The 26,462-nt window shown below is 40.4% G+C and overlaps 2 protein-coding genes and 1 long non-coding RNA gene across 3 annotated transcripts in view; 2 read left to right on the top strand and 1 right to left on the bottom strand.

The window, feature by feature from the left end:
• Positions 1-203: 203 nt before the first annotated feature.
• Positions 204-4,353, top strand: c15h3orf80 (chromosome 15 C3orf80 homolog). Its single transcript, XM_089014461.1, has one exon. It carries the CDS (start codon positions 321-323, stop codon positions 1,005-1,007), a length of 687 nt encoding a protein of 228 aa, XP_088870587.1. The 5' UTR covers positions 204-320; the 3' UTR covers positions 1,008-4,353.
• A 137-nt stretch (positions 4,354-4,490) lies between these two features.
• ift80 (intraflagellar transport 80 homolog (Chlamydomonas)) overlaps positions 4,491-26,462 on the bottom strand; it is a 45,670-nt gene continuing 23,698 nt past the window's right edge. The window contains exons 9-20 of the mRNA XM_089014455.1: positions 20,114-20,293; positions 15,934-16,052; positions 14,183-14,257; positions 13,590-13,753; positions 13,447-13,511; positions 11,478-11,613; positions 9,514-9,661; positions 8,156-8,327; positions 7,488-7,577; positions 7,217-7,389; positions 6,121-6,244; positions 4,491-5,861 (exon numbers count right to left, since the gene is read on the bottom strand). Of these exons, the coding sequence (XP_088870581.1) occupies positions 5,751-5,861; positions 6,121-6,244; positions 7,217-7,389; positions 7,488-7,577; positions 8,156-8,327; positions 9,514-9,661; positions 11,478-11,613; positions 13,447-13,511; positions 13,590-13,753; positions 14,183-14,257; positions 15,934-16,052; positions 20,114-20,293 (1,557 nt within the window). The 3' untranslated portion in view covers positions 4,491-5,750. The remainder of the gene's footprint in view (positions 5,862-6,120; positions 6,245-7,216; positions 7,390-7,487; positions 7,578-8,155; positions 8,328-9,513; positions 9,662-11,477; positions 11,614-13,446; positions 13,512-13,589; positions 13,754-14,182; positions 14,258-15,933; positions 16,053-20,113; positions 20,294-26,462) is intronic.
• The window catches only part of LOC148888601 (uncharacterized), a 33,303-nt gene continuing 20,506 nt past the window's right edge, over positions 13,666-26,462 (top strand). Inside the window, exon 1 of the long non-coding RNA XR_016117233.1 lies at positions 13,666-13,786. This is a non-coding gene — a long non-coding RNA (uncharacterized LOC148888601). The remainder of the gene's footprint in view (positions 13,787-26,462) is intronic.

Genomic DNA, 26,462 nt, shown 5'->3' with positions numbered 1-26,462 from the left:
GATGGTTAAGAGTGACAAAATATTGTTGTTTTACTGTCACTACTAAGTTCAATGGCTCGGACCGGATGTGTATTTCCACTTGGAAAACGGACGTGAGATCACAGCATCAGAAATTCATGATGCTCATCAATGATCCACTCCAATCACAGAGGTCTGCCTAGGAGGAGGAGAATGGGAAGGAAAGGTTGGAGAGGGGGGTGCACCTGCTATCCCGCGCCTCGCTGCAGTGAGAGTCGGATCACCACACAGCTGCCTTGCACGCCGCACGGTTACCTCGACGAGGGGGGGGGTCCCTCCAAAGAACGTTACAGCCGGCAGCGATGTTCCATCTGGGTGTCGGCGGATGCACGGGCGGCTTTTTCTCGGTGTGCCTCCTCTCTGTGTGTCAAGCCCTACGGAGCTGCGGGGAGGTCCAGTGCGCCGACGGCCAACAGTGCTGCCCGCCCATCGTCGCCGGGAACGGGAGTAGCAGCCGCGACGGAGGCGGTGGTGGTGGAGGAGGGGTGGGAGGGGGCACAACCGTTCGTTGCTGTAAGCTTCCGATCCACATCTTCTTCGACAACGTGGGCTGGTTCACGCGGAAGTTGTCTGGCATCCTCATCCTGTTGCTCCTCTTCGCCATGGGCTACTTTATCCAGAGGATAGTGTGCCCGAGACCGCGCCGCCACCCGCACCAGGACCGCGGGGAGGAGCCCTCGCTCTTCCACGGCCCGGCGTCCGCCTCCCAGGACTCCCTGCTGGATCGCTACCCCGAGTGCAACCCGGTGGACTTCGCCTCGCCCAACCTGCCAGCCTACGACGAGGTCAAATATTTGCCCACGTACGAGGAGAGCATGCAGGAGATGCACCGGGACAGATCCGACGATAACTTGCTGGCCGAAAATGAGACGAGCGGTCCGGGTAGAGGCAGGGCGGTGGGGCCGGGGGCTGGAGAACACAGGATGGATGTTCTGGAGGGGTCGGAAGTGCGGCAGCTCGGGCCAAGGACATCTCGGAACTCTGTCTGATGAAAACAACGTGCATTAAGACAATATCCTCTTGAAATACTTTTGACTTTTACTCTCAAGTGCAATTTTAACATTGACTGTTGACAATAAAAGAGAGACTACGATCGCCTTTTGAATGCAAATGAACGTCTGGGATTATTTTTTAATGATGCTCTTCTTTTTGAAAACAGTTAGTAGAAATGATATTAACTCATATTAAATCATTCACTGCCAGACGTCCAAAAATGTTTCCACTCCAGTACCAGGGTTTTTGTCATTGTCACTTGAATTCCAGGACCCACAGAATATTGAGTTTTAGGACTTCATAAACATTCAATGCAGCGTTAGAAACCTTAGATTCTCTTTTTTCATCAGAAAAAAATGAGTTAATTGCATAATTATGAGTCTAGATTTATGAGCTTGAAATGAGGGTGGTTGTCCAAAATGAAATGCAATACATACATATTGGTTTAGCACGAACATGGAAAAAAGGGAAATGCTGCCTTTATGTAAAGGAAAATAAGCGCTTTATTGGCACCCAAGTATGAAAAAACTAAACCCGAACAAATCCGGGAATGGCGCTCTACGTCACATTTTAAATTTCTGAATAAATGAGTGAATGGCAGCGAATGAGTTAAAGATTTTGTGTAACTTTGAAAGTACAGTAAAACATAACAGAATTACACTTGAACAGGGATTCTTGAGCTCGCCGGTGAGTAATGCTGGTGATCTGTTCCGGTTAAAAAAAAAAAAAGAAGTAAATCTGAGCAATTTAATTCAAAGATTTGAGCAAAAAAAGCAGGATTTTTAATTATTAAAAAAAGAAAAAAACATTGCCAGAGGCCATGGCTAGCGCTGTATCGGCGCCCAAGCATGAAAAAAACAAAACAAAACCAGAACAAATTCAGGAACGGCTGTCTACGTCATATTTTCAATTCCCGAATAAATTTGTGAATGGCGGTGAATGAGTTAAGTTGTGCAATACTCATGCATGTCAATTGAGGGTGCTTTCCGCCCCAGACCTTGAAGGAAAAAAATATCAAATGTATATTTAAAAAGACCCCCTCCTGCTTCCACAGGGAACGGATCCACTTGAATTTCACTTAAAACTGACATCGGCCAACATGAACACTTTCAAAAGTCTCTTGTGTCTTCGAAAGGAGGAGGTTGGGGTTGGATGCACAGGAACCATCATTCATTCTGCAGGCATTGCTGCCTAATGAAATATGAGGTGACCTTTTTGCAACAATTCAAAAACTACTCTTGACACCACATATATCACAAGCGGCAGGATTTACATCCTGCTTACGTGGTTTAAATAGGCAGAAAGACTTACTTTGACTAAGTCATGAAAAAAGAACAGTTCACAATTACAGACCAGTCTGGTTTCTTTTTCAAAGCGACGCGAAGAGGAGCGTGATTGCGCAGGATCATGTAATCCAACACTGGCTTGACCATGACTGATGGCGTTGCTCCTCCAGAGAGAAATCTGTGGGTGGAAGGGGGTTAGCACTTAGAGCACAAATCCATGTTTAGAACCCACTTAAGGGCCAGATGAGAAGGGGAGCGACCCCCGAGAAAATGGTGGTCATTTTATGAGGCTTAAGACGTGTGAATGCTGAGTGACGGTCTCACATGGGCGACGGCATAAGCGTTCTCCAGTAGCTTACATGAAATTTTAACACAGTCATATAAAACTGATGTCTTCCCATGGCGGCCCTTGGAGAACGGTTCAGTCTCCTTTTCCTCAAATAAATATGCACTGTGGAGACATGCACAAGAATGTAAAAAAAAGAAATGTGAGGAGTAGGATTTCAGTTGCTCAGTACTAAATGTGAATGAGCACTTTTTGCTTAACAGCTATCAGTTCAGTGGCAAGGTTTTCATATCTGCATTTGTATTGTGATAAAGGCATGAAATTAACCCTTTCAGGAATAATGGACACTACGGGCATCTTAATTCATTCCAGTGTTTGAAATAATATCTACCGGGTAGGGCCCAGGGCGTACAACTTTTACGTCGGGCCGACAATGTCTTCCAGAAAAAAAAAATATATATATACGTTTTTCAAATCAAACGTTTGTTTTATTCAATAAAGCAAAAGCTAAAAGCAAACCGCTACAAGCCACATGGACTCCTCTTTCTAAGCAAATGCAAGTTACCAAACAAACGTTCGTTCGGCAATTTGCATACTCGGCACGGCAACCAATCAGGAGCCTGTTTTGTGCTTCGGAATATACCGTGACTGAAAAGTGGACTTGAGAGTTTTGAAAGCCGTTTAGAAAGAGGTGTCCACGTGGCTTTAAGCAGACAACGCAACACAAACATTGCATTGTGCACCATGACGACAACTGGAGCAAAATCTTCAGCAAGGGATATTTACCATAAATTAAGCAAGGGAGGATTTCCTTAATTAAAAAAAAAAATCCTTTATACATCGCAACAATGTTTTTTTTTAATTTTGCGATTAGTCGTCTTATTGTGTTTCAAGTTGTGAAAAATGGGGCAGGCAACTTTATGGCCGGGCAGGCAACTTTTCAGAGTTGTCTGCCCGGGTTTTGTCATGAATTTCAGACACTGCTCATTCACTGCTAACTAACTAACTATTAAAACTAAATTTTAAATTTGGACTATGCCTTAACAATGGCCGTCACCTGCCTCCAAATAGTTGTTGAAGGGAGTTCAGTGGTGGAGGCGGAACAGGGCTTGTATGATGCATTGCAAAGATGACGTTCAGATATGCACCAAAACAAATAAAAAAAAAACATAATTGTGGACATCGACCTTTCTCAAATGAGCTTTTGTCCTTCCTTCCTTCTGCATGGACATACATTAATACCAACATTACAAAATTAATATATTTTCTTGAATGTTTTTTTCTGTTCCTGACAACGTTTTTATTACAATCTTTCTTTCAGTTTCATCACTATTTTTTATTCACATTATTATAATAGTCTTTTTGCATCCTGGTGAAAATGTATATATTTAGGGGTCTACAACATGACCCTTCACAAAAAAACACATAACCAGTACTGAATCAGAAGTCTAAAAAGAAAAAAAAGAAAAGTAGACCCCCCATTTCACTTTTCACTACTTTTTACAGGCCATGGAAATATGTATATCTTAACAGGATACAAAATAAAATCTGCATTTAGGACACTTGCACAAACTGCACAAAAAAACATTATTTTGGTTTGAAATAGCCAAGTTGTTTATTTTATTTTGTATTTTTTTAATAAACTGCAACGAGGGAATTTGTTTAGCATTAGCTGTCATTATTAGACATAATAGCTAACGCTAAATTGCGCCACTTTTTTTGTCAATGTCATCTAACGTGAGGAGAATATTAAGTTAAAGTTCATGATAATCATTTGGAGTTTTCACATGGAAAAACAAGAACTTGGGCACTTTTACTGTTAAAATATTTGTTAAAGATTATTCTTGATTACAAATATAAAAAAATATATATGTAAAAATTATATGTAAGAATACAAGGACAACTAATAAAGTAACATGTGTTTTAATGTTTTGTTTCTTGTTTAAAACATAAAAAAATGTCTATCATATTCTATAAACACATTCCAAACCGGACTAAATCACTAAATGACACAGATTGCAAAGATTAATAATGAGTGTGAAATAGTAGATATGATACGAGAGGCTACAGAGGTGTTTTTCCTGTGGTAATGTCACAAATATGTGAAAAGGGATATGTGCAAATGACTGCGGGTGCCCATCTTATGAAGTTCAAAGAGAAACTTAAAGGACAACCGACATCACTTTTTTGTTTCCTAACTGACATCAGAAAAAAAACGTTTTATAGCATCTAAAATACCCAAAACACGCAGTATGATATTTCCTAACTGACATCAGAAAAAAAACGTTTTATAGCATCTAAAATACCCAAAACACGCAGTATGATATTTTTAGTCAAATGCAAAACACCAATAAAAATGAACCCGGAAGTGGTCAGTTTCAGAAGGTGCCGCCCCCTTGTTCGTGGTGTCACCGCAAGACGTCTTGCCTTGCTCTAGAATCAAAACAATGGCTTCAGATTGGGAGAATATGCTTTCTTGTTACTCATCCAGTTATGAATATGATTCAAATAGTTCTGAAGATGAAAGCATACATGTTTGCAATCGATTAAAGAATTTATTCCGTGCCATTTTGAGGCAATGGGGGGGGTGTAGCACCAAAAAGAGGCAGAAGAGTGCGACAAAGCTCCGTGTAAGGAATTAATCAGCCTGTGGAAACGGGCTGATTAATTCCTTACACGGAGCTTTGTCGCCCTCTTCTGCCTCTTTTTGGTGCAACACGAAGCTTTCAGACCAAACAGGTACAGCAAAATGCATTGACGTGATGGAAGGACTGCTACAATGTGTCCTTTTTTCGGTCAGGGGCGTCCTTCAGTGACGTAGGGTGAGGACTCGTCACCAACTCAAAAACAAGACATCCGGAATATTCAGCGCGAGTCTTAAAACCTAGAATATAGCTATATGCGGTGGAATCTTTGTAAAATATGCTCAGTAGAAGTCATTTGAAGTCATTTTACAAATTATGGACACAACTTGTCCGGAGACGTCGGTTGTCCTTTGAAATTGGGCAATAATCATTCATGTCCAGTTTTGCACCAATAATTCCTAAATATGCAATTTTTTCCCCATTGTTTTTTTAGATATCATTCAGAAAGATGGTGAACTCTTTTTTTTTACTCATTAGCCTTGTGACTGATCTTGAAGGGAATGAGAAATTTCCTCTTGACAATTAATGTCGCTGGGCCAAGCTGCTTTTGACAGACGCGTTAGCAGCTTTCACTCTCTCGTTAGACAACTCCATCTCGATTTTGGCTTGGATTTTTTCCCAATCCACTTCAACCTGAGAAAGAGAGAGAGAGAGACGGACAGAAGGGACAGAAACATCCCCACCAAATAAGCTCATTTCCTGGGTAATATTTCAGGTATGGAACTGATTAACGGCGGAGTGTTTGTATCAAGATTTGGATGTGTAAACCGTGAGTGAAAGGCTTGTAAACGGTGCGGGACTGTTAGAAAAACCCCATTGTTAAACTGCACGAGATTGCTGCCAGAATCAATTAATTTGAGGGGGAAAATATAAAAAAGCTGTTTCAGTTTACCCCTTTCGCGTATTGCAGGAACCTCTTATTGGTTTCTTTCCTGCCAAATGTCAGCAGGAACTTTTCCCGATAGGCCAGCACAGTGTCGACGTGGGTTTTGTGTTTGACTGCCAGCTCAAGTGCCCTGGAAACACACCAATATGCATCTATACATTTTAGATGGACCAACAAGGCTGAATTTTGACTGACACCAGTGTTTGAAATAACGTCTGCCCGGAGGCCCGGGGCGTACAACTTTTACGTTGGGCGTACCACTTTCAAAATGTCTCAGCCCGGGTGGCCAACAACTTCATCAAGAAAAAAAAAAATAAATAAAAAATAATAAAAATATATATATATATATACAGTAAAGTCTTGTTATATATATCGGATATATATGCACGCATTATGCAAACAGGGTCGGATATATCGATATCCCGGTTATATTATTTCAAATCAAATGTTTGTTTTAATCAATTAAGCAAGCAAAAGCTACGAGCAAACCGCTACAAGCCACGTGGACTCCTCTTTCTAAGCGCGTTTCAAAACTCTCAAGTACACTTTACAGTCACGGTATAGTCCGAAGCACGAAACAAGCTTCTGATTGGCTGCCGTGCCGAGTATGCAAATTACCAAACAAACATTAATTTGGCAATTTGCACATTACCAAACGAAGGTTCGTTGGCAATTTGCATACTCTGCACAGCAGCCAATCAGAAGCCTGTATTGTGCTTTGGACTATACCGTGACTGTAAAGTCACCATTGAGAGTTTTGAAACGCGCTTAGAAAGAGGAGTCCACGTGGCTTTTAGCAGACAACGTAACGCAAACATTGCATTGTGCACCATGATGACAACTGGAGCAAAATCTTCAGCAGGGGATATTTACCATAAATTAAGCAAGGGAGCATTTGTTGTAGGTACTTCCTTAATTAAACAAAAATCCTTTATAGTTTGCAACAATGTTTTTTTTTGCGATTAGTCATCTTATTGTGTTTCAAGTTGTGAAAAATGGGGCAACTTTATGGCAACTTTTCAGAGTTGTCTGCCCTGGTGTCCGCTAACTCTTTGTCATGAGTTTGAGACTATGCTGACACACATAGAAACATTTAGCCTACCTCTCCCAATTGAACAAATCAATGTTGACTCGGATTGCCTGATAGATAAGTCCAGCTTGTAACAGAGTGGCCTCCGCCTCTTGGACCTGCCCGCTGAAAAGCAGCAGGTGGGCCAAAGACGACTCCTTGGACGGCTGTTGCTTGATGAAGTTGATGTAATGCACTCGCGGTAACTGAAGAAGCGGATGAGGAAACAAGTGAGATTAAAGCTCGCCCACCGCGTGTTCACTTCAGAGTCACTCAAAAGGCGCTACTCTGACGGATCCATTACCTCTTTAATGGCAGCGTAGGCCATCTCCGCCGTGGTCAGCTCTCTGTTGGCGATCGCCATGGCAGCCAGACATGCCCACAAAGACTGTTCCTGCAAATGCAAGGAATTTTTTTTTTGTGTTTTTGTATCGAAGGTTGTCGTCATGTTTTCCGCTTTTTTTTTAAGCTAAATACCCATTAGTTTATTTATTTTTTTGCGTAACATGTATTCGTTACATATTTCTGTGTAGCTTTCTCTCTTGTTTCTATTTATAATTGTATTTTATTTATTGCATTGTATTTGTGAGTATATTTTATTTATTGTTTTTGCAACAATCTACTTACAAAATGTTCAAGCAAAAAAAAAAAAAACTTCCAAAACCAATTAACTTTGTAAGTAGAGTTACCACCGTCTATTGCTTTGTGAGCTCTAGTGGGGCTAAATGGCGCAAATGGTGTCACTAGGCTAATTGAAGGGTAATTAAAGCCTGCTGGTCGAAGCAATAAACCTGTCTGCTACCTTTACATTTCCGACTGGTTCACAGGCGAATGCCCACTCGAGCGTGACATACACCGCAGGAAGCCCAACTGTGTCTAAACGATAGCGTTCGCGGTATGTCACATCAAGAGAAACACTCCATATAAGAATAACAAATGTGCTGTTTCGGCGTAAAACAGACCCCCTTTTACCTTGGCAAAGCGGCAGAGGCGAAGTGCGTCCTCCCAGCGTGCCGAGCTGGTGTTTTCGTGGAGGAGCACGGCGTATGGAGGCACACTGGTGTAAAGCAAGGAACCGTCCCTTTGCCGTAATCGAACCTTGGTGTCCACGTAGCTTAGAATGTGGGGTGCATGGCTGAACTCGCTTGAAAGTGGAAGGAGGAGTAATGTCAACACAAAAGTATAACAGTTTGCATGGCCACAGGGTCAAAAAATCAATACTGTATTTTCCAGTGTATAAGGGACACCGGATTATAAGGCGGACCGGACCCCCAGTAAATGTTTTTTTCCCACACTCACTTTCAGTGCACTGAGTGCAGACGTGGTTTGTTATCAAGTGGATACTTTTGCTTTTATGGCACCGAAAAAGACCCCACCACAGGCTAGTGTTAAGCCGAAGAGGACACAACAGAAAGTTACGGTCGAGCAGAAGAAGGAGATCATCGAAAAACACAAACGATGTGTGCGTTTGTGTGACTTAGCGGCACAGGACCAGTACGCTAAGTCGACCATTGCAACATGTGGCTAAGGGTGTTTCTGTGTTGATAAAGCAACGATCTCAGGCAATAGAAGAGGTTGAAAAACTGATGTTGATTTGGATTAATGAAAAGCAGCTAGCAGGGGACAGTCCTTATGGAAGGTGACTCTCCATCCAAACAGTAACCCCCTCCCTCCCACCTCCCACTCCATTCCATCAAGCCATCAACGACCATCACAAAGGTAAATAAAACAACTTTATTATGAAGTGCAGTTTATTTCTTTAATTACAATACCATAGCACATTTATTATACATAAGATAAGGTATATTTTGTGTAGTTTTAATTCTTAGAAAATTAGAAAGTAGAACATTATGTTTTATGGGGAACTGGGAATGGATTATTCTCATTTTAATGGTTTCCTATGGGAAATTAATTTTTGGGATACATACTTTTCGCCTTATAAACTCCAATTAACCAATTACGTTCGTAAGCCAAGGTATCACCGTATAGTATATCTGTGGAGGAAATAATAATAACCCCTTGGAGTAATGGATGCCAAAATGAACATGACGGACATATGTTGCTACTTTTGTAACGTGGCTATGAACAACAAAGACAAAAAAAGAGGATGTATTTAACAAAAGAACAGCAGTGTCTGACCACCAGATCAAGCTCTATGGTTGAAAAAAAAAGACATTCACATGTAATATTTCCACGGAAAGTTTGAAATTGGCGGGAAATTGCACAATTGGGGATTCCTGCGGCGACGGATTCTACTCGGTCAGTGTGATAAAGCAGTCACTTTTCACTCAGCATTAAAAACAATCAAAACAATAAAAAATAAGTCTTACCTGCCATCCTTTATGTAAAGAGTTTTTGGAAGCAGCTCCTTATCGATGAAGACAGCATTTGGGTAGTACCACACTGTAAACTGATTGTCTTGGATACCACACAGGATGTTTGCCGCATTGTTCCAGGCCATGCTGTGAATCATGCTACCTACAACACACGTATCACAATGTTGTTAATTCATTCACTGCCATTCACAAATTTATTCGGGAATTGAAAATATGACGTAGAGCGCCATTCCTGAATTTGTTTGGGTTTTGTTTTTTCTTGTTTGGGTGCCGATAAAGCGTTGGCCATGGCCTCTGGCAATGATTTTTTTTTCTTTTCCACAAGGGGGCAGCATTTCCTTTTTTTCCATGGTAGTGCTTTGTTGCAGCTTCAGCTGTTGTTAAAGCCCTATATAAACCAATATGCATGTATTGCATTGGATTTTGGACAACCACCCTCATTTCAAGCTCATATAACTCCAGACCCATTTAGTTTAGGAATTAACTTTTTTTCCTGATGAAAGAAGAGAGTCTAAGGTTTCTAACGCTGTATAAAATGTTTATGTAGTACTAAAACTCAATATTCTGTGGGTCCTGGAACTCTAATGACAATGGCAAAAACCCTGGCACTGGAGTGGACACATTGTCTGGCAGTGAATGAGTTAAAACATTGTATTTGGAAATAATATATAGAAAATTATTGAAAAAAATCTTGCATTTTGGTATCTAGGGACAATGACAAAATCCCTGGCACAGGAGTGGACATATTTTTGCACATGTCTAGCAGTGAATTAGTTAATAGACAGCACAAAAACAAACAGACAAACAAAAAAAAACACTTAAAGGACAACCGACGTCTCCAGACAAGTTGTGTCCATAATTTGTAAAATGGCTTCAAATGACTTCTACTGGGCGTATTTTAATAAGATTCCACCGCATATAGCTATATTTTACGTTTTAAGACTCGCGCTGAACATTCAGGAAGTCTTGTTTTTGAGTTGGCCGTAAAAAAGACGCATTGTAGCGTCTTTCCATCACGTCAATGTATTTTGCTGTACTGTTTTTTTTTTTTTTTTAACCCTTGTGTTACATCCAAAAGCCGCCAGCAGAGGGAGTCCAAGCTCTATGCAAGGAATGTATCAGCCTGTGGAAACAGGCTGATTCATTCCTCACAGGAGCTGGTCGCCATTTTTCTGCCTCTTTTGTGGGACGTTACATTGCAGTCCAGATGCCTCAAAATGACACGGAAGGACTTCTTTAATCGATGGCAAACATGTATGCTTTGCTCTTCAGAACTATTTGAATCATATTCATAACTGGATGTGTAACAAGAAAGCATATTATCCGAATCTGAAGCCATTGTTTTTATTCTCCAGCAATGCAAGACGTCTTGGCATGACGTCACGAACTGGGGGCGGGACTTTCTGAAAATGACCAATTCGCAGCTCAATTTTTTGCAGATTTTGGACACTGTAAGTCATTTTTATTGGTGTTTTGCATTTGACTAAAAATATCGTACTGCGTGTTTTGGATATTTTAGATCACAGGTGTCAAAGTCAAGGCCCGCGGGCCAAATCCGGCCCGCCACATATTTTTTTTCGGCCCGCGAAAGCAAATCAAACTTGTTAAATTCCATGATGATTGCTAAAATCTGAGCCAAAATTTCATATTTTTGGATCTCAACCACAATAAAAGTCATTATTCTTGACTTCAGATTTGAAAACGAGTTATTCATTAATTTGCTGTGTGCTCTATATGTAATATTTGAAGGGATTTAAACATTCTAATGGGTTCCCCAAATTCATAACGGCCCTAGAGAGGAAACCATAACAACAATGTGGCCCGCGGCAAAAAATGACTTTGACACCCCTGTTTTAGATGCTATAAAACGTTTTTCTGATGTCAGTTAAAAAACAAAAAAGTGACGTCGGTTGCCCTTTAAAACTGTCACACTTGGTTTCACCGTGTTAACTTCTTACCAATTTTGCAGATTTTGGGTTCACGTCCGAGGTAACGCACTGAAGTGAGGTAAAGGTCACGATTCTTGTCGATCAAAGCGATCTTCCTTTCAGTGGATGGACCACATTGATCAAGAGCTATCTCCACCACTTCCAGCTGCACACAGAGAAAACACACACACACACACAGAGAAAACACACACAGAAAAATAAGTGAGTGACAGAAGCAAGACATACATTTGCACTGTGACCTCCACAATCTTGTTGCAGAGTGTGTGCCTGTGTAAGAAGGAGTCACATACACACAGACATCCAAGAAGTGTGTGTGTATGTGTGGAACTTCTATAGAAGCCAATGTGTGCACGCACATTTGTTTGAGGTCCTTGCCAGCTGGCTTAAGCTAGAGTGCTGGAAGACAGCAGAATGCAGACAACAAATGTTGCTACTCCTGATTTTTTTTAATGCTTTACTCATTTTTATCGTGGATATTTGCAGTTGTAACTAGGATTATATTATGAGATATTTTTAGTATTGGATACATGAAAGGAGCGCAATGATAAAAACATGTGCAAATAAACATTGCTGCACTATAATGGATAACTTATTAAACTCACGTTAAATGGTGGCAAAATTAAATACAGTAAAGTCACGTTATATCGATATTCTCGGGAGTCGTAAAAAATATCGATATAACCGGACTATCGATATATCCGATCCCGCGGCATGTAAATTTTCTCCTTGCGTTCATTGAAATAGTATCGTAATAAGCAGTACTATCGATATAACCGATATCGATATAACGAGACTTTACTGTAGCAAGCATTTACCGTAATTTCCGGAACCTAAGCCGTGACTTTTGTCACAAGCTGTCAATTTCAACCCTGCGGGTTATGCAAAAATGTGGCAAATTTCTGCATTTTTTCTAATGGCCGCCAGTGGTGCTCGAGCAGTAAAAGTAAGAGTGAGACAGGGCGAATAATGCGCAGAGGAAGACGGAAGTTTAAAGTGACCCCTCGAGTTACATTACTTAAAGCGACACTTAAAAAAAAAAACATTTGTATTTTTTTACTTTATTTGATTTCCTATTTGGAAGAGATAAAGAAAGTGGAGGATTTTAAGTACTTGGGGTCAACTGTCCAGAGCAATGGAGAGTGTGGAAAACAGGTGAAGAAGTGTTTCCAGACTGGCTGGAACGGCTGGAGAAAAATGTCAGGTGTGATGTGTGATAGAAGGGTTTGGAGACAATGCCACTGAAGAAAAGACAGGAAGCGGAGCTGGAGGTAGCGGAGATGAAGATGTTGAGGTTTTCTTTGGGAGTGAACAGGTTGGATAGGATCAGGAATGAGTACATTAGAGGGACAACTCATATTAGAGGCTTTGGAGAGAAAGTCAGAGAGGCCAGACTGAGATGGTTTGGACATGTCTAGAGGAGAGAGAGTGACTATATCGGGAGAAGGATTCTGAGCCTTGAACTGCCAGGCAGGAGACCGAGAGGAAGACCGAAGAGGAGGTTTATGGATGTGGTCAAAGAGGACATAAAGGTAGCTGGTGTGAGAGAAAAGGATGAACAAAACCGGGTTCGATGTCGGACATTGATTCGCTGTAGCGACCCCTGAAGGGAAAAGCCGAAAGGAAAAGAAGATTTGATTTCCCATTTGGATGACTTACTGCTGTAGCCAGCATTTTGTGTTCACAATGCAGGGCTTGAAGAAGCTCTGAAATCTATAATTGACAAAAACATAAAGGCACAATCCATGAGTTGGCCAGACAGACTATTTTTGTTGAGCCACTCCTGCATATATTGACATGTGTTTTATGGCCACTTTCAAGTATCGTTTGCCAAAGAAAACACAAAACATCTTAAAAAATGCTTGAAGAGGCCATTTGAGGAGTACTCACTAAGGAGATTGATGTTTTTTTTTGGTTCTGTTTATATTCCCAAAAATAATCTCAAGAGCCAGAAGTCCCACCCACAAATGGATTTGCTTACCTTGTGAGTCAAAGACTTCCCGTCACCGAGAGGTTTGCCGGTCGAGGCGTCAAAGAGAAGGATGACTAGTTAAAATAATAAATAAAAAGATAGCAATGACCATTCAATGTTCCTAACCATATTTAATAATGCAAACCTCTCACCTTTTTCATCACTTTTGTCACGGATGGCGACGGTATCATTACTGAGAGAGACACACTGAGCGTTGAGCATGTCAGCCCTCATACCGGGAAATTTAGGGGAGGAGATGAGTCGACCCTCATAGGAGAATATATACAACCCTGCGCCATCCACCAGAAGAGTATGCCTGAGTGGCAGCGAGGGAAGGAAAGACGATACAGTGAGTCGACTTTCATACGGATGCCGTGCGGCTGCTCATCTAATAAAGCAGACGGTCATTAGGTAGACGACTTTTATGCAAAGTCAAAACAGCGGCGAGTTACTCAGCGTGACGTTGGCGGCTCGGCAGTGATTAGAGAATGACAAGTAATCTATTTAGCAGTAGGATGAGTGTCAGCGACAATGCACTGGAGTGCTGCACAAGAGCTACTCAACATTAATCTGATTTTCCCGTGCGGTTACACTAGGAGACTTATTATATGACATACTTTGGCTAAGCTACAGCACAGATCCTGTGTGTGTGGAATCAAGCCATGGTGAGGCTGTGAGGCGATGCTATGACCGTGCCCGGCTCTCCTGTTCCTCTGCTTGCCGGGATTTAGCATTTGCGACTTACCTCTCTGCTTGCAGAATGAGGCTGACTGTTCCCTCCTTCAGGTCAAATATGAGGGGAGTGTTCCAGTTTCGTGTGCTGGCACAAACAAAATACAGAAATATGTGGTCCTATCATTCTTTTGGGAAAACACAGGAATTCATAGTGAAAATAACCACAGACAAGGCCATGGATAGAAATAAGATATGGACAAGATATACAATATGATAAAAAAAATGTTGCGTTAATGGATTACAAACTCACTGGCTAGAACATGAGGCAGCAAGTCCAATCCATGGCGCAAAAATGTTGGAGGTGATTATATTGTGCTGTAAAAATATCAATGATGCCAGCCATATCAATGATGCCAGCCATTATAGTTACCCCTGCGGCAGGCTGGCCCATGATACAATTTGGAGGGGATTTTTTTTTAAAGAAGCCTCCATAAATTATTCAAACGATGCCAATGACATGAAATATAAAAACATAGGGGGGAAATTCGTCGGGGAAAAAAAAGACTAAGCCCCTTCTAATAATGTTTAAAGAAAAGTCTCTGAATATGTGAAAAAGTATTGAGTATTGTATTGTATTGTCCATGTTAATAATAATAATAATAATAATAATAATAATAATAATAATAATAATAATAATAATAATAATAATAATAATATTTTCTTGCACCTTTAAAAACTCTCAATGTCATTTTACAGTCACAGGATAAGTTTTTCTGTGGGTGAGCAGCTGCAGCCACACGTGCACACAGCGTTCACTCAACCCGGAATACCTCAAATATATAGAAAGCTATCTAGCTAATAGCTAGCAAACAGATAGCGAGCTAGATAATAATAATTATAAATAAATGCCACATTTGTAGTCATTCCAAATGTTCAAGCTGCAAGCATTCAAATTTGAAAGCACTTTGTTAAGGCTTCAGCTGTTGTTAAAGCGCTATATAAATCAATATATATTGCATTGAATTGTATTTAATTTTAACACCCCCCAAAAAAATAAAAAACCTGAGTCAAGGCAGCCCTTTGGACAATGTTGCAACATTTGCAACAGGGTAATCAATTAATTTCACAAAAAAAAAACTGTCTAAATTGAACTGTGATTTGGTGTGATACAATAATTCTGAGGACTGGTGACACATATTATATTTATTGTATTCATTATTTATGGTTGTAGTTTACAGTGTAGGATCACAAAGGTTTTTTTTTGCAACTTCATGTAAAATAAAGCAACAAAATGCCCATGTGTTTGAAGTTGGATTTTTTTTAACAGTCTGAAGATGAAGACTTGAGCAAGAATTGTAATTGGATAAATATTTGTCTTTGTTAGTCATTAGTTACATTAAATTACAATTGGGATTGACTACACCAATACTATTCATCCATTAATCAGGCTGGGCTAGGTTGACGATGGTTATTATTTACTATTGCGGGTAAGTGAATATAAACTGGAATTAGCAATGCAACACAAGTATGAGGTCATCACTTGAATTAAATTGCACATTTCCCCATTGTGAGACTTTTAAAGGCATTCTGATTCTGAATGATTTTATGCACTTTTCAATACATTATCATCAAAACAGCTTTGAGGAAGAGAAACTACGTTTCGGTTGGGAATTGCATCATATGTGAATTGATCTCCATATAAGGCCCCTTATGTTAACTCTCAAAGTGGAGTAACATAATATTCCAGCTCCTTCCAGAGGAAATGGGTGAAAAATCGTAGCAGTGGGAATCGAGGATGCGTGGACTGAGTAAAGTGCTCACTTGTAGATGTAGCATTGAAGGGATGTGGCCACTACGAAGTGCCCGAAAGCCAGCGAGGCTTTGATGACTCGATCTCTGAACTCTAACACATCCACTGCATCGTTCATCACATTCCTCACCTGTGGGGGAATAAATAAATAAATAAATAAAGTATAGGATGGCACATGAAAGATTGGCGCAGTGAACATATGTTTTATTTATATACACAGGAAGCAGTATATCATATATCCAAGAATATATAAGGTAACTGTGGTCAGAGGAAGACATTTTTACCTGATTGGAATGTGCGTATGCATTTACTGATGTGCTGCCATAGATAAATACTTCACTAGCAGCTGCCTGTGTGAATGAATGAGAGGGCCTTTTTCCAGCGCAAGGTGAAAGGTGGGGTTATTTTTACAGCTTTACAAATCTTCCTCTTCTGCTCTTTCCGGTAAGTCAAATTTACAAGCAACACAACCAAGAATTAAAAAAACAACAAGATTTGAGTGCAAGGTGGTAAATTTAGCTGGCTGATTCACAAACCACTGGCAGATGTGCACGTTTAAAGCAGTCCAGGAGGAAAGGAGGAGGAGGGAGACAGAGAAAGCGGCTGCCATGCTGAAAATAAGTGACCGATGACACGCGTTTGTTTGGTTTACACAAACTGCATTCAGTAAAGATGCCTGACCCATTTTTTTTTTCTTTTCTAGGTATGTATCCTTTTTCTATGGTCTTTTGGGCGAGTTAAATGTGTGTAAATGCTACTTTGTGGTCAGCTTGACTTTAAACAGTACAAAAAAGTCGAGCAAATGAAAGCAGCCATTGTCATCACTTGGTTGCCTGCCAAACAAGCAGGGTCCAACTATAATATATTGCTATAAGTGCCTTTTTTTTCATACGTATGCAAGTGGCGTCCGTGTGTTCAACATTACGCTTTGTTCCAGCTTCAGCTGTTGTTAAAAAAAAGTGCCAATTAGAGGCAAGATCGGGCCCAAAAAATCCAGCCCGACCCGACCCGCGGGTATTAAAGCCCCACCCGAGCCTGACTAATTAACTTGATTTGCAGTCCCCAGCCCAAATCAAAAACCTGAAATTTCACTTCATTTATGAGGACTCGGGAGGATTTATGGTAACAAATGAAAGCCTTTGTAATGAAATCTAAGTTAAACAAGAATGTATAAATATTTACAATTATTAACCAATTATTTTCTATCATTGACGGAGTTTTTTTAAGAGTTGAGAGAAAATTTAAGGTTGTCCGTCATTTTGACAGGTTGTGCCATAACCCTCAGCAGCAACATTACGTCCTTAAGAAGCATAGCCTTTTAAAGGACAACCGACACCTCTGGACAAGTTGTGTCCATAATTTATAAAATGACTTCAAATGACTTCTACTGAGCATATTTTACAAAGATTCCATGGCATACAGCTATACAGTATTTTATGTTTTAAGACTTGCGCCGAATATTCAGGAAGTCTTGTTTTCGAGTTGATGACGATTCCTGACGTGACGTCACATCAGGAACGCCCCTGACCAAGAAAGCGACACACAATTCATTTTGGGTACTTTGTTTGGTTTGAAAACTTCATGTTGAACCATGTTAATGGCGAAATTAAAAGGAAAAAGCATAAATAAGGCAAGACATCCTGGCGTTACGTCACGAACAAGGGGGCGGGACCTTCTAAAACTCTGCATCTCCGAGGTCATTGTGAATTTTTATTGGTGTTTTGCATTTGACTAAAAATATCAGCCTGTGTGTTTTGGGTATTTTAGATGCTGTAAAACGTTTTTCTGATGTCAGTTAGGAAACTTGTGTTGGTTGTCCTTTAAGAGAGAGAGGCAAGAACACAGAAATACAATAAATCTACATGAATACATTTGAAAAATTAAAAAACAATAACAATAACGCAATGATTGCCATTTTTAGCTCAACCCGAAATTCGTAATATCTTACCTCTAAAACCAAAATGTATGTATTGCATTGTATTTTGGAAGGGCACCCTCATTTCAAGCTCATATAACTCCAGACCCATATAATTTAGGAAATGAAGTTTTTTTTCTGATGAAAGAAGAGTTTAAGGTTTGTAATGCTGTATTGAATGTTTATGTAGTCCTTGAACTCAATATTCTGTGGGTCCTGGAATTCAAGTGACAATGAGCACTGGAGTGAACACATTTTTGAACGTCTGGCAGTGAATGAGTTAAAAAAGATGCAGGGGCTCCTCAGTCATGACGTACGACATTAAGGGGACAATAATTCAAGTGGCGTAAGAAACTGAAATGATGATGTTTGGAAGCTCTCTTTTGGAGTTAGACGGGATAAGAAATGAGTACGTCAAAGCAACCGTTAAGCTTCAATGTTTTGGAAACAAAGTTGGAGACACCAGACTTTGATGCTTTAGGCCCATCTAGACAGACAGTGAGTAAATTAGAATTGATGGAGCTGCTGGAGGAAGATGAAAGACATGGTTGAGGGATGGAGTGAAGGAAAACTTATTTCAGAGAGGAGGATGGAAAAGATAGCCTTGAAAGGAAAAGGACACTGTGTTGTGCTTTGAAGTCTTTCCTGTACAAATATTTCCTGCAATTATGTCAGACTTTACTATGTTACACTATGGCGTGTTCAGACTACATCCGCAAATATCAGTCAAAAGCCCCTGTATTAATTTATAAGTACTGTGTATAAGGCGCACCCCCAATGAATGGTGTATTTTCTAACATTTTCCATATATATGGGGCACTGGACTGTAAGACGCACCTTCAATCAATGGAAAAAGTATAATAAATAATATTATATAAATAAAATAAATTTAGAATAAGTACAGTAACGTCTCGTTATATCGATATCGGATATATCGATAGTCCCGGTTATATCGATACTATTTCTATGCACGCACGGAGAAAATTACATGCAAACAGGGTCGGATATAACGATAGTCCCGGTTATATCGATATTTTTTCGGACTCCCTTGAATATCGATATAACGAGACTTTACTGTATATAAACGTTTTCCAAATATAAGGCGCTACAGTAGAGGCTGGTGTTACGCACAACTTCTTCTACAAGGCGAAATGGATTTGGTTGATGCCGACAGTAGTTGTGAGACCTGTGGTGGCTCAATATGACTTCACATACAGGTAACATCCGACTTACGACAAGCTCGACTTACGACCACCCATACTTACGACCAAGACCTCCAGACCCCATTTTCAAAATCTTAATTCTACGCCTGGCACCACAACGCGCTAGCAGGCCGGCAATGTGTACAACAATTTTGGCCAGCCAGCATCTCACTCTTGCACAGCAATCGACCGTGTGATGGCATCAGAGGGTGGAGTTTGCGTGTCATTTAGCCTCCAAGACTCTATTCAACATTTTGAATGGATTTCGACTTACGACCGTTTCGACCTATGGCCATTCGACTTACAACCATTTGGTCGGAACGGAACTCGGTCGTAAGTCGGATGTTACCTGTATAAGGCGCACCTGCGTGTAAGGCACCAGGTCGTCTTTTGAAGAAAATGAAGGCATTTGGGTGCGCCTTATACACCGGAAAATACGTATGTTAGTTTGATGATTCATCAATTAAATTAACAACTACCGAATCCCCATAATTCCTGCCTCTGCAGTAGTCACTTTTCTCACATTACTGTCATTCTCCAGGAAGCAATGGACTGATTAACTTTGTCACTTTTCAAAATAAGACATTTGCAAACATCTGCTAATACTTAGGGAAAAGAACAATCAGCATGTCTACCTGGCTTGTGTGTTTTCTGCACCGTTAGTTTGAAATATTATGTTTTGGACCAATGGGCTGATCGTTTGTTTTCATATCTAATCAATAATTTATTGATTAATCAAGAACATAAACAATAGCTTAATCGGAGTTCCAGCTCTAACGCTAATTGTCTGAATAAATCTCACAACAGAATTACAGCTCAAAGGGAAGAGATGTTTCGATTGCTGTTTTTGGAGTGAATGGGGAGTCAGATTTTGCGTCAAATTTAGACATTACTGCTACGAGAGAGGATGTTCGAGTAACACCACACCACATAAAGTAATATTATATAGCACATCTGTCTTTTTAACATGTTTTAAATGACCGACACTAATTCAAAACAAACAAATGTGACAACCCCGGAAATTTGCTGTCCTTTTGCCGTTTACGTTTGAAGTCCATTGAGAGTATTCTCTACCTGCATGGTTTTCCTCTTGGTAAGGGTGATCATAAAGTTGTTCCACTCCCAGTGTTGCTCCACCACATTAGCAAAGATGACATGGCCATTGCCGCATGCTCCAGCCACCTGCGTGCCATCAGCAGACCAAGCTAGGCTGAACACGCTGCCCGTGTTGGGTTTCTCCAAAGCATAGGACCACTGCAAGTAGAGGTGGAATATCATCATAAACAATGATGGCCACAAATTTGCATTTCTTGTTCTTTGAAGCAAATAGAAGTTTATAGAGAAAATGAGCGCTATACCGGTGAGAGCTTGTGGACATAATTTAGATGAGATAAACCTTTATTATATTAATCTCAGGATAGAGAAATGTACATTTCACAGCAGCAAAGTGACGAAAGGAAAAGAAGAAGTAGAAAAACTAAATACAGGTGTTGCTGTAAAGGCAGCCACTCTCGCGGTGCCATCTTGAAGTAAAAAACAAAAACAAAATAACAAATAATATGACAACACAAAGACATATACAGTCATTAAATCCTAAGCACTTTCTGCACCCTCTTTGTTGCATGAAGCAGTTGTAGATGAAAGAGGGGAGGATCAAAGAATCCTTTTCACCAGTGGATCAGAAATATCATGGTGAACTGTGCACGTCTGCTACACGCTAAGTTTTGAAAGCAAACACAAAGTTGTAGCATCCATTGACGAAAAGAGACTGTTTCACATCTCCTGTAACACATAAATCCGCGTCAATTCCAAGCCGCAATAGTTCCATACACACATCAGCATTAAACTCTGCTGGAAAACACTCCCAAGTCAGTCAATCAGCGAGCTGTGATGAACTGTGAGTCATTGACGGAGTGCTCAGAGCTGCCAAGTCCCGCAGTTGTGCTCGTAAACATAACGCTCTGCTATCCTCCCACATGCACCACCTCGTCACCACCTTTCTTTGAGTGCAGACGTGGTTTGTTATCGAGTGGAGTACTTTTGCTATTATGGGACCGAAATAGACCCCAGCACATGCTAGTGTTAAGCTGCAGAGGACACAAAAGAAAATTGTGGTCAAGCAGAAGAAGGAGATCATCGAAAAACACGAACGAGGTGTGCATTTGTGTGACTTAGCATTGCAGTACCAGTACGCTAAGTCGACCATTGGCTAAGGGTGTTTCTGTGTTGTCTAAGCAACGGTTTCAGGCAATAGAAGAGGTTGAAAAACTTCTGTTGATGTGGATTAACGAAGCAGGTAGCAGGGGACCGTGTGAGTGAGGGTATTATAGCCGAGAAAGCACAGCAACTTCACTCGGATATCATCAAGAGGCAACTACATCAACGACCATCACAAAGGTAAATAAAACGACTTAATGATACAGTACAGTTTATTTCTTTAATTACAACACAATAGCACATTTATTACTCATTAAATAATGTATATTTTTGTGTAGTTTTAAGGCTTATTTAGTAGAAAATTATGTTTTATGGGGACCTGGGAACAGATTTTCATTTTTTGTTGTTTCTTATGGGAAGTAAATGTGCGGCAGACGAACATTTTATCTTACACACACTTTCTGGGAACCAATTAAGTTCGTGAGCTGAGGTATCACTGTATCTGATACATCAGTAGTATCCGGCAGGGCACCACATCAGGCTAGGGGGTGCCATAGCTCCGTCAGATGGCTGAGCAGCCCCAGTAAAACCCAGTCAAGATTGCATTTTACATTTTAAAACAGTTTTTATTAATTTCATATTAAAACAAAGCTCAAACATTGCCACTATGTTCCAAAATCAAATCCCAGCATCTGCATTTCTGCTGCACCAGTAGCAAGTATGTGTATGGGAGGGACTTTGGTCATATATATCGCTATCGTATGTCATCACCTGTAAAGTATTTCGTTTTGGTAGCGTAAATATAGTCATTTTTTAACCAAAGGAGGGTGGATAAGGGCAGCTCAGCAGGTCAAGAGCTGAGGCGAGAGTGGAGAAAAGAGCTCAGTGAGTTCGCCGCCTGATAATACGCATGCAGCTGAGGTCTGTAAGGTGTGGCCTTATTTCCTGCATGTTGCCTTTTGACTAGGATAAAAGGTAACAGTTGGCAGGCTACCTGTTAGCCGCTTTGATCTACTCTGCCCCACCCTCCTCCAAAACACACATACGTCTCTGCTGCTTTCCCTCCCAAGTTCTTCATGTCATATTAGGACCAAAAATAGCTGCTGCAAAAACAAGAACTGCACTGCAACGTGGACAGGAGATAGTTTGTTGATTGAACTTGAATGAAATAGTGTAGTAAGTGCGTCCCCCCCCCCCCCCCCCCCCTCTCACAGCCAGTGCCAACGACTCCTACCCTGCTTGCTCTTCACAGCAGGGACTGTTTTCCTTCTGAATATTTTCTGACATTCGCAACATGAGTGCAGTTGTGCTCGGGGAGGCTGCGCAGTTTAGGCCGCCTTCAACAACAATGAGGAACGTCATTTATTCTACAGCTAACATCTTGAGATGGCCCACTCTGTGTTAAAGCACCCAAGGGGGAAAGGGGAAGGGATGTCTTGATGGAGGCAGCTGAATGCGTACACCAGATTGTAATGAAGCAGGACATGTGATACCTGCCAAAAAGGAGGGCTGCTGGATTCACGCTTACCTAATGCTTTTAACACATTTAGCCGGTTTACTTCTCCAAGAGGGAAAAAGGGCTGTTTTATGTGTGCACAATATTCATGTGCACATTTGACACGATATGTGAAGAATAGATGTGTGCAAAAGCTTTAAGATGTAGCACACATGAAAAAGAAGACAATTACACGTACGTGGAGCAAACATGTGGCGTCTATGCGCACACAATGAGGTGGCAGATGCGAGTTCATAATTCCAGTGATTGGTGAATGTCCCTATTAAGGGTACTAAGGCATTTGTGTAACAAAGAGGCAAGCTTGGACGGAATGTATTTTGTGGAATGTAAATAGAAATACAGTAAAGTCTCGTTATATCGATACTGGATATATCGATAGTCCCGGTTATATCGATACTATTTCTATGCACGCACGGAGAAAATTACATGCAAACAGGGTCGGATATATCGATAGTCCCAGTTATATCGATATTTTTTCGGACTCCCTTGAATATCGATATAACGAGACTTTACTGTAATTCAAATTTTCAGGAATAATGTACACCCATCAGTGGAGGGCAAAAGACCGCACCGCACCGAATACATCACAGTTTACATTTACAGTAGACATCTCAGTCTGCTGACATTTTTACTATGCTTAGAATATCTTGTTTTTTTTATCCTTTCAACCCGATCCCCTTTCAAATTGCTGTGGACTGCAAATTTCCCCATTGTGGGACGAATAAAGGTTTTCTGATTCTCAATAATTGCATACCATTTCTCACTTTATTTTGAAGTGAGAATAATCACACCTATAACAAACGAGAAAAATTTTGAGATAGAGAGATAGCGAGCTAGCTAGCTTTTTTTGCAATATACTTTGTTTTTCTTTTTGACCCCTTCAACCCCCCTTTCAATTTTGCTGCTGTACATGTCCCCATTGCGGGACTATTAAAGGCGTTTTTATTCTTATTATCTCTGCTGGACACTTATTGGAAAAATTGTAATCTGTGATCATCATTTTGCTACTGAGTGTGATTTGATGGGGCACAAAATGCTATTTTATACTCGTAAAATGCTATGGGAAGAGTTCATTGCGAGACCTGTTTAGTTTGAAGTAGTTCGAATTGAAATACACTGTTTTGAGGGGCCCTTTTTGTACATGGGTAATAATTACTACAGTAGTTTGTTGATGGTAGTTATTTATTTTCCCAAAGTAGTAGTGTTTGTTATTTGTGTTCAGCCATCTTGTTTTTTTTTTTTTTTTTTTTTTTTTGGGGGGGGGGGGGGGGGGGGGGGCAGGGGGGGGGGTAATGCATTGTTAATTTGCTATTGAAATGTAACATAGTAGCTACTGTTTTGGTATGAAAAAAAAGTTAATAAAACAAAGAAAATGAATTAAGGGAGAAATGTGAATGTGGGAAATGTATAGAAAAAAAGAGAACAAGCAAACATGCAGTAAAAAGTGTAGAAAGAGTTAGTAGGGTGGGGCTGAGTGGGGGAGTCCTCTCGCTGGTCACTGAACCCCTCGTCTTTCTTATAATGGGCAGCTTTGTGGCCAGAGAGAAGGTGACAGACATGACGTGTTGCCCAGCCGGGGGGAGAACGCGGGGGTGGGTGATCCCTCAAACTCACAATGAGCTCATAGACGTGGACGACATATATAAAGCATTACAAGCTGACACACAGACAAACACACACACACATACACACACACATTATTTGTGGCACGGCATTAGACATTGTTTGGTTATACGACACTGAAGATAATCTAGAGAACAGACCAATTAAAAAAAATAATTAACAAAAAAAAAAAAAAAAAAAAAAAACACGTGCATAGATCTTATAACCTGTGTGTTGACACATGTGTGTTAATGTGACTCAGATCCACATACGTTAGTTGCAAGTAGGTGATAAAAGTCTACAGTGCTGAACTGCAGAAATGAACCTCTGGGTAGTGGTAGTATTCCAGAGAAAATGTGGTGATGCTATTTCAGTATTTTCCCTTATTCACTATATTGGATTGAGGGATCAGTCACCTTGCCAGAATGTCAGTTCGAATTCTAGCCATCGGTGCGGTTTAGAGATATTTACGTGAGAAGTATTTTTTGTAAATCAAATTATTTAGGAAGGTAGTTATATTAGGTAGGTTCATTGTGAAGAACCTGGAGTTTGCATACAAGACACAATTCCCAAAGTTTGGGATCATTTTAAACTCAACAAGACAGATAAAGAGCAATATGTCCCACAAATGTACGTTTGCTATCGCTAACAAAAGGTAACATCAACGTTTGAACTGATGTAGAGAATGTATTGTACTGCCAAGTAGACGCAATAATGATAAAACAAGCACGTGATAAGTACAATCGAGCTCGAATGGTAAATCACTCAACATACAGACTACCCAACAGTACTCTCATTCGCTGTCAAAATTATTTTTCTGTGTTATAATAATGCAAAATCATTGTTTATACAATACTTGATTAATTGGTTGCATTATCAGTAGAATACTGAAATGAGTTGCTTTTCTTCTAGTCCATGTACTGTGCAACACAATTGTGGTCTGTATGGGTCATGCAAAAGTGGGTGGGGATGGGCCGGTCTGGAACCCAAGCCAAGAAGGGGTTAATGACACGTCTTCACTAATAGCTCCCAGTGGAGCAATCCATTGATTCAGACCTATTATGTCTCAAGCATTAAATATGTCTGTCGGTGACTACTCACCACGTCATCACACAATGACTACACAACAAAATGCAAATTGGACAAAGGGTCATGGGACCTCCCCACCTTTGATTGTTTCATTGCCCTACATCTCCAACATACCTGTCACTCTGAAGAAAATAGTTTCAATTAACTCATTCACCGCCACACGTGCAAAAATGTGTCCACTCCAGTGCCAGGGTTTTTGTCATTTTCACTCAAATTCCATGACCCACAGAATATTGAGTTTTAGGACTACATAAACATTCAATGCAGCATAAGAAACCTTAGACTGTCTTCTTTCACCAGAAAAAAAGAGTTAATTCCTAAGTTATATGATTCAGGAGTAAAATGAGGTGCAAGGGGGAGGGCGGCTGTACAAAAGGCAAATGCTGCCCCCTCGTGCAGGGGAAAACATGCATGAGGTCTGACCAGCGCTTTATCGGAACCCAGCAAAAAAAACCTAAACTCCAACAAATTTGGGAATGGCGCTCCATGTCATATTTTCAATTCCCGAATAAATTCCAGAATGGCAGTGAATGAGTTAATATTAGTGCTAATGAGTCAGCCCTTCGAACCCTGCTTTGAATACATGTTCAACAAGCTCAACTCTGGTTTGAAGAAAACTCTGAAGTATGGTAACATAATGATAAAATGATGTGAATCTAGCCTGCAGTAGTGCGAGACTAGATCCATTTAATCAGACCTGAGTCATTGGTGGATGGCAATATCGGGTGTTTCAACCATCAATAAATCATATTTGATTAAAACGACTGTTTGTTCCTCCCTTCTAGCGCCAAGGATAAAAATGAGAATGAAACTCAGCCAAAAAGATCACTGCCATCAATAAAGATTCATGAATTATTCAAATGGAAGTGAAGTAAATGATGACAAGGGCCTCTGTCTCACGACGACAAGGCTGAGCTAAAATACCTAGATTTGCATTTACATTTAATACGTTTTCGTTTGACCTGTGACATTTCCTACACTCTTGCCACAGTTTAAATAGATGGGTTTTGCATGACCCTATAACAACAAAGAGCGTCAATGAAAACATAACTACCGTGG

Source organism: Hippocampus bargibanti, linkage group LG14 (genome assembly GCF_051943395.1).
Source record: "Hippocampus bargibanti isolate YZ-2025 linkage group LG14, ASM5194339v1, whole genome shotgun sequence".
In the NCBI taxonomy this organism is placed as follows: Eukaryota; Metazoa; Chordata; class Actinopteri; order Syngnathiformes; family Syngnathidae; genus Hippocampus; species Hippocampus bargibanti.
Note: the sequence above shows the minus strand (reverse complement) of the source record. Positions and strands in the feature narration are given on the sequence as shown.

Bases quoted from the DNA above. Each gene is read 5' to 3' on its own strand.
- c15h3orf80 (XM_089014461.1), top strand. From the start codon at position 321: ATGTTCCATCTGGGTGTCGGCGGATGCACGGGCGGCTTTTTCTCGGTG.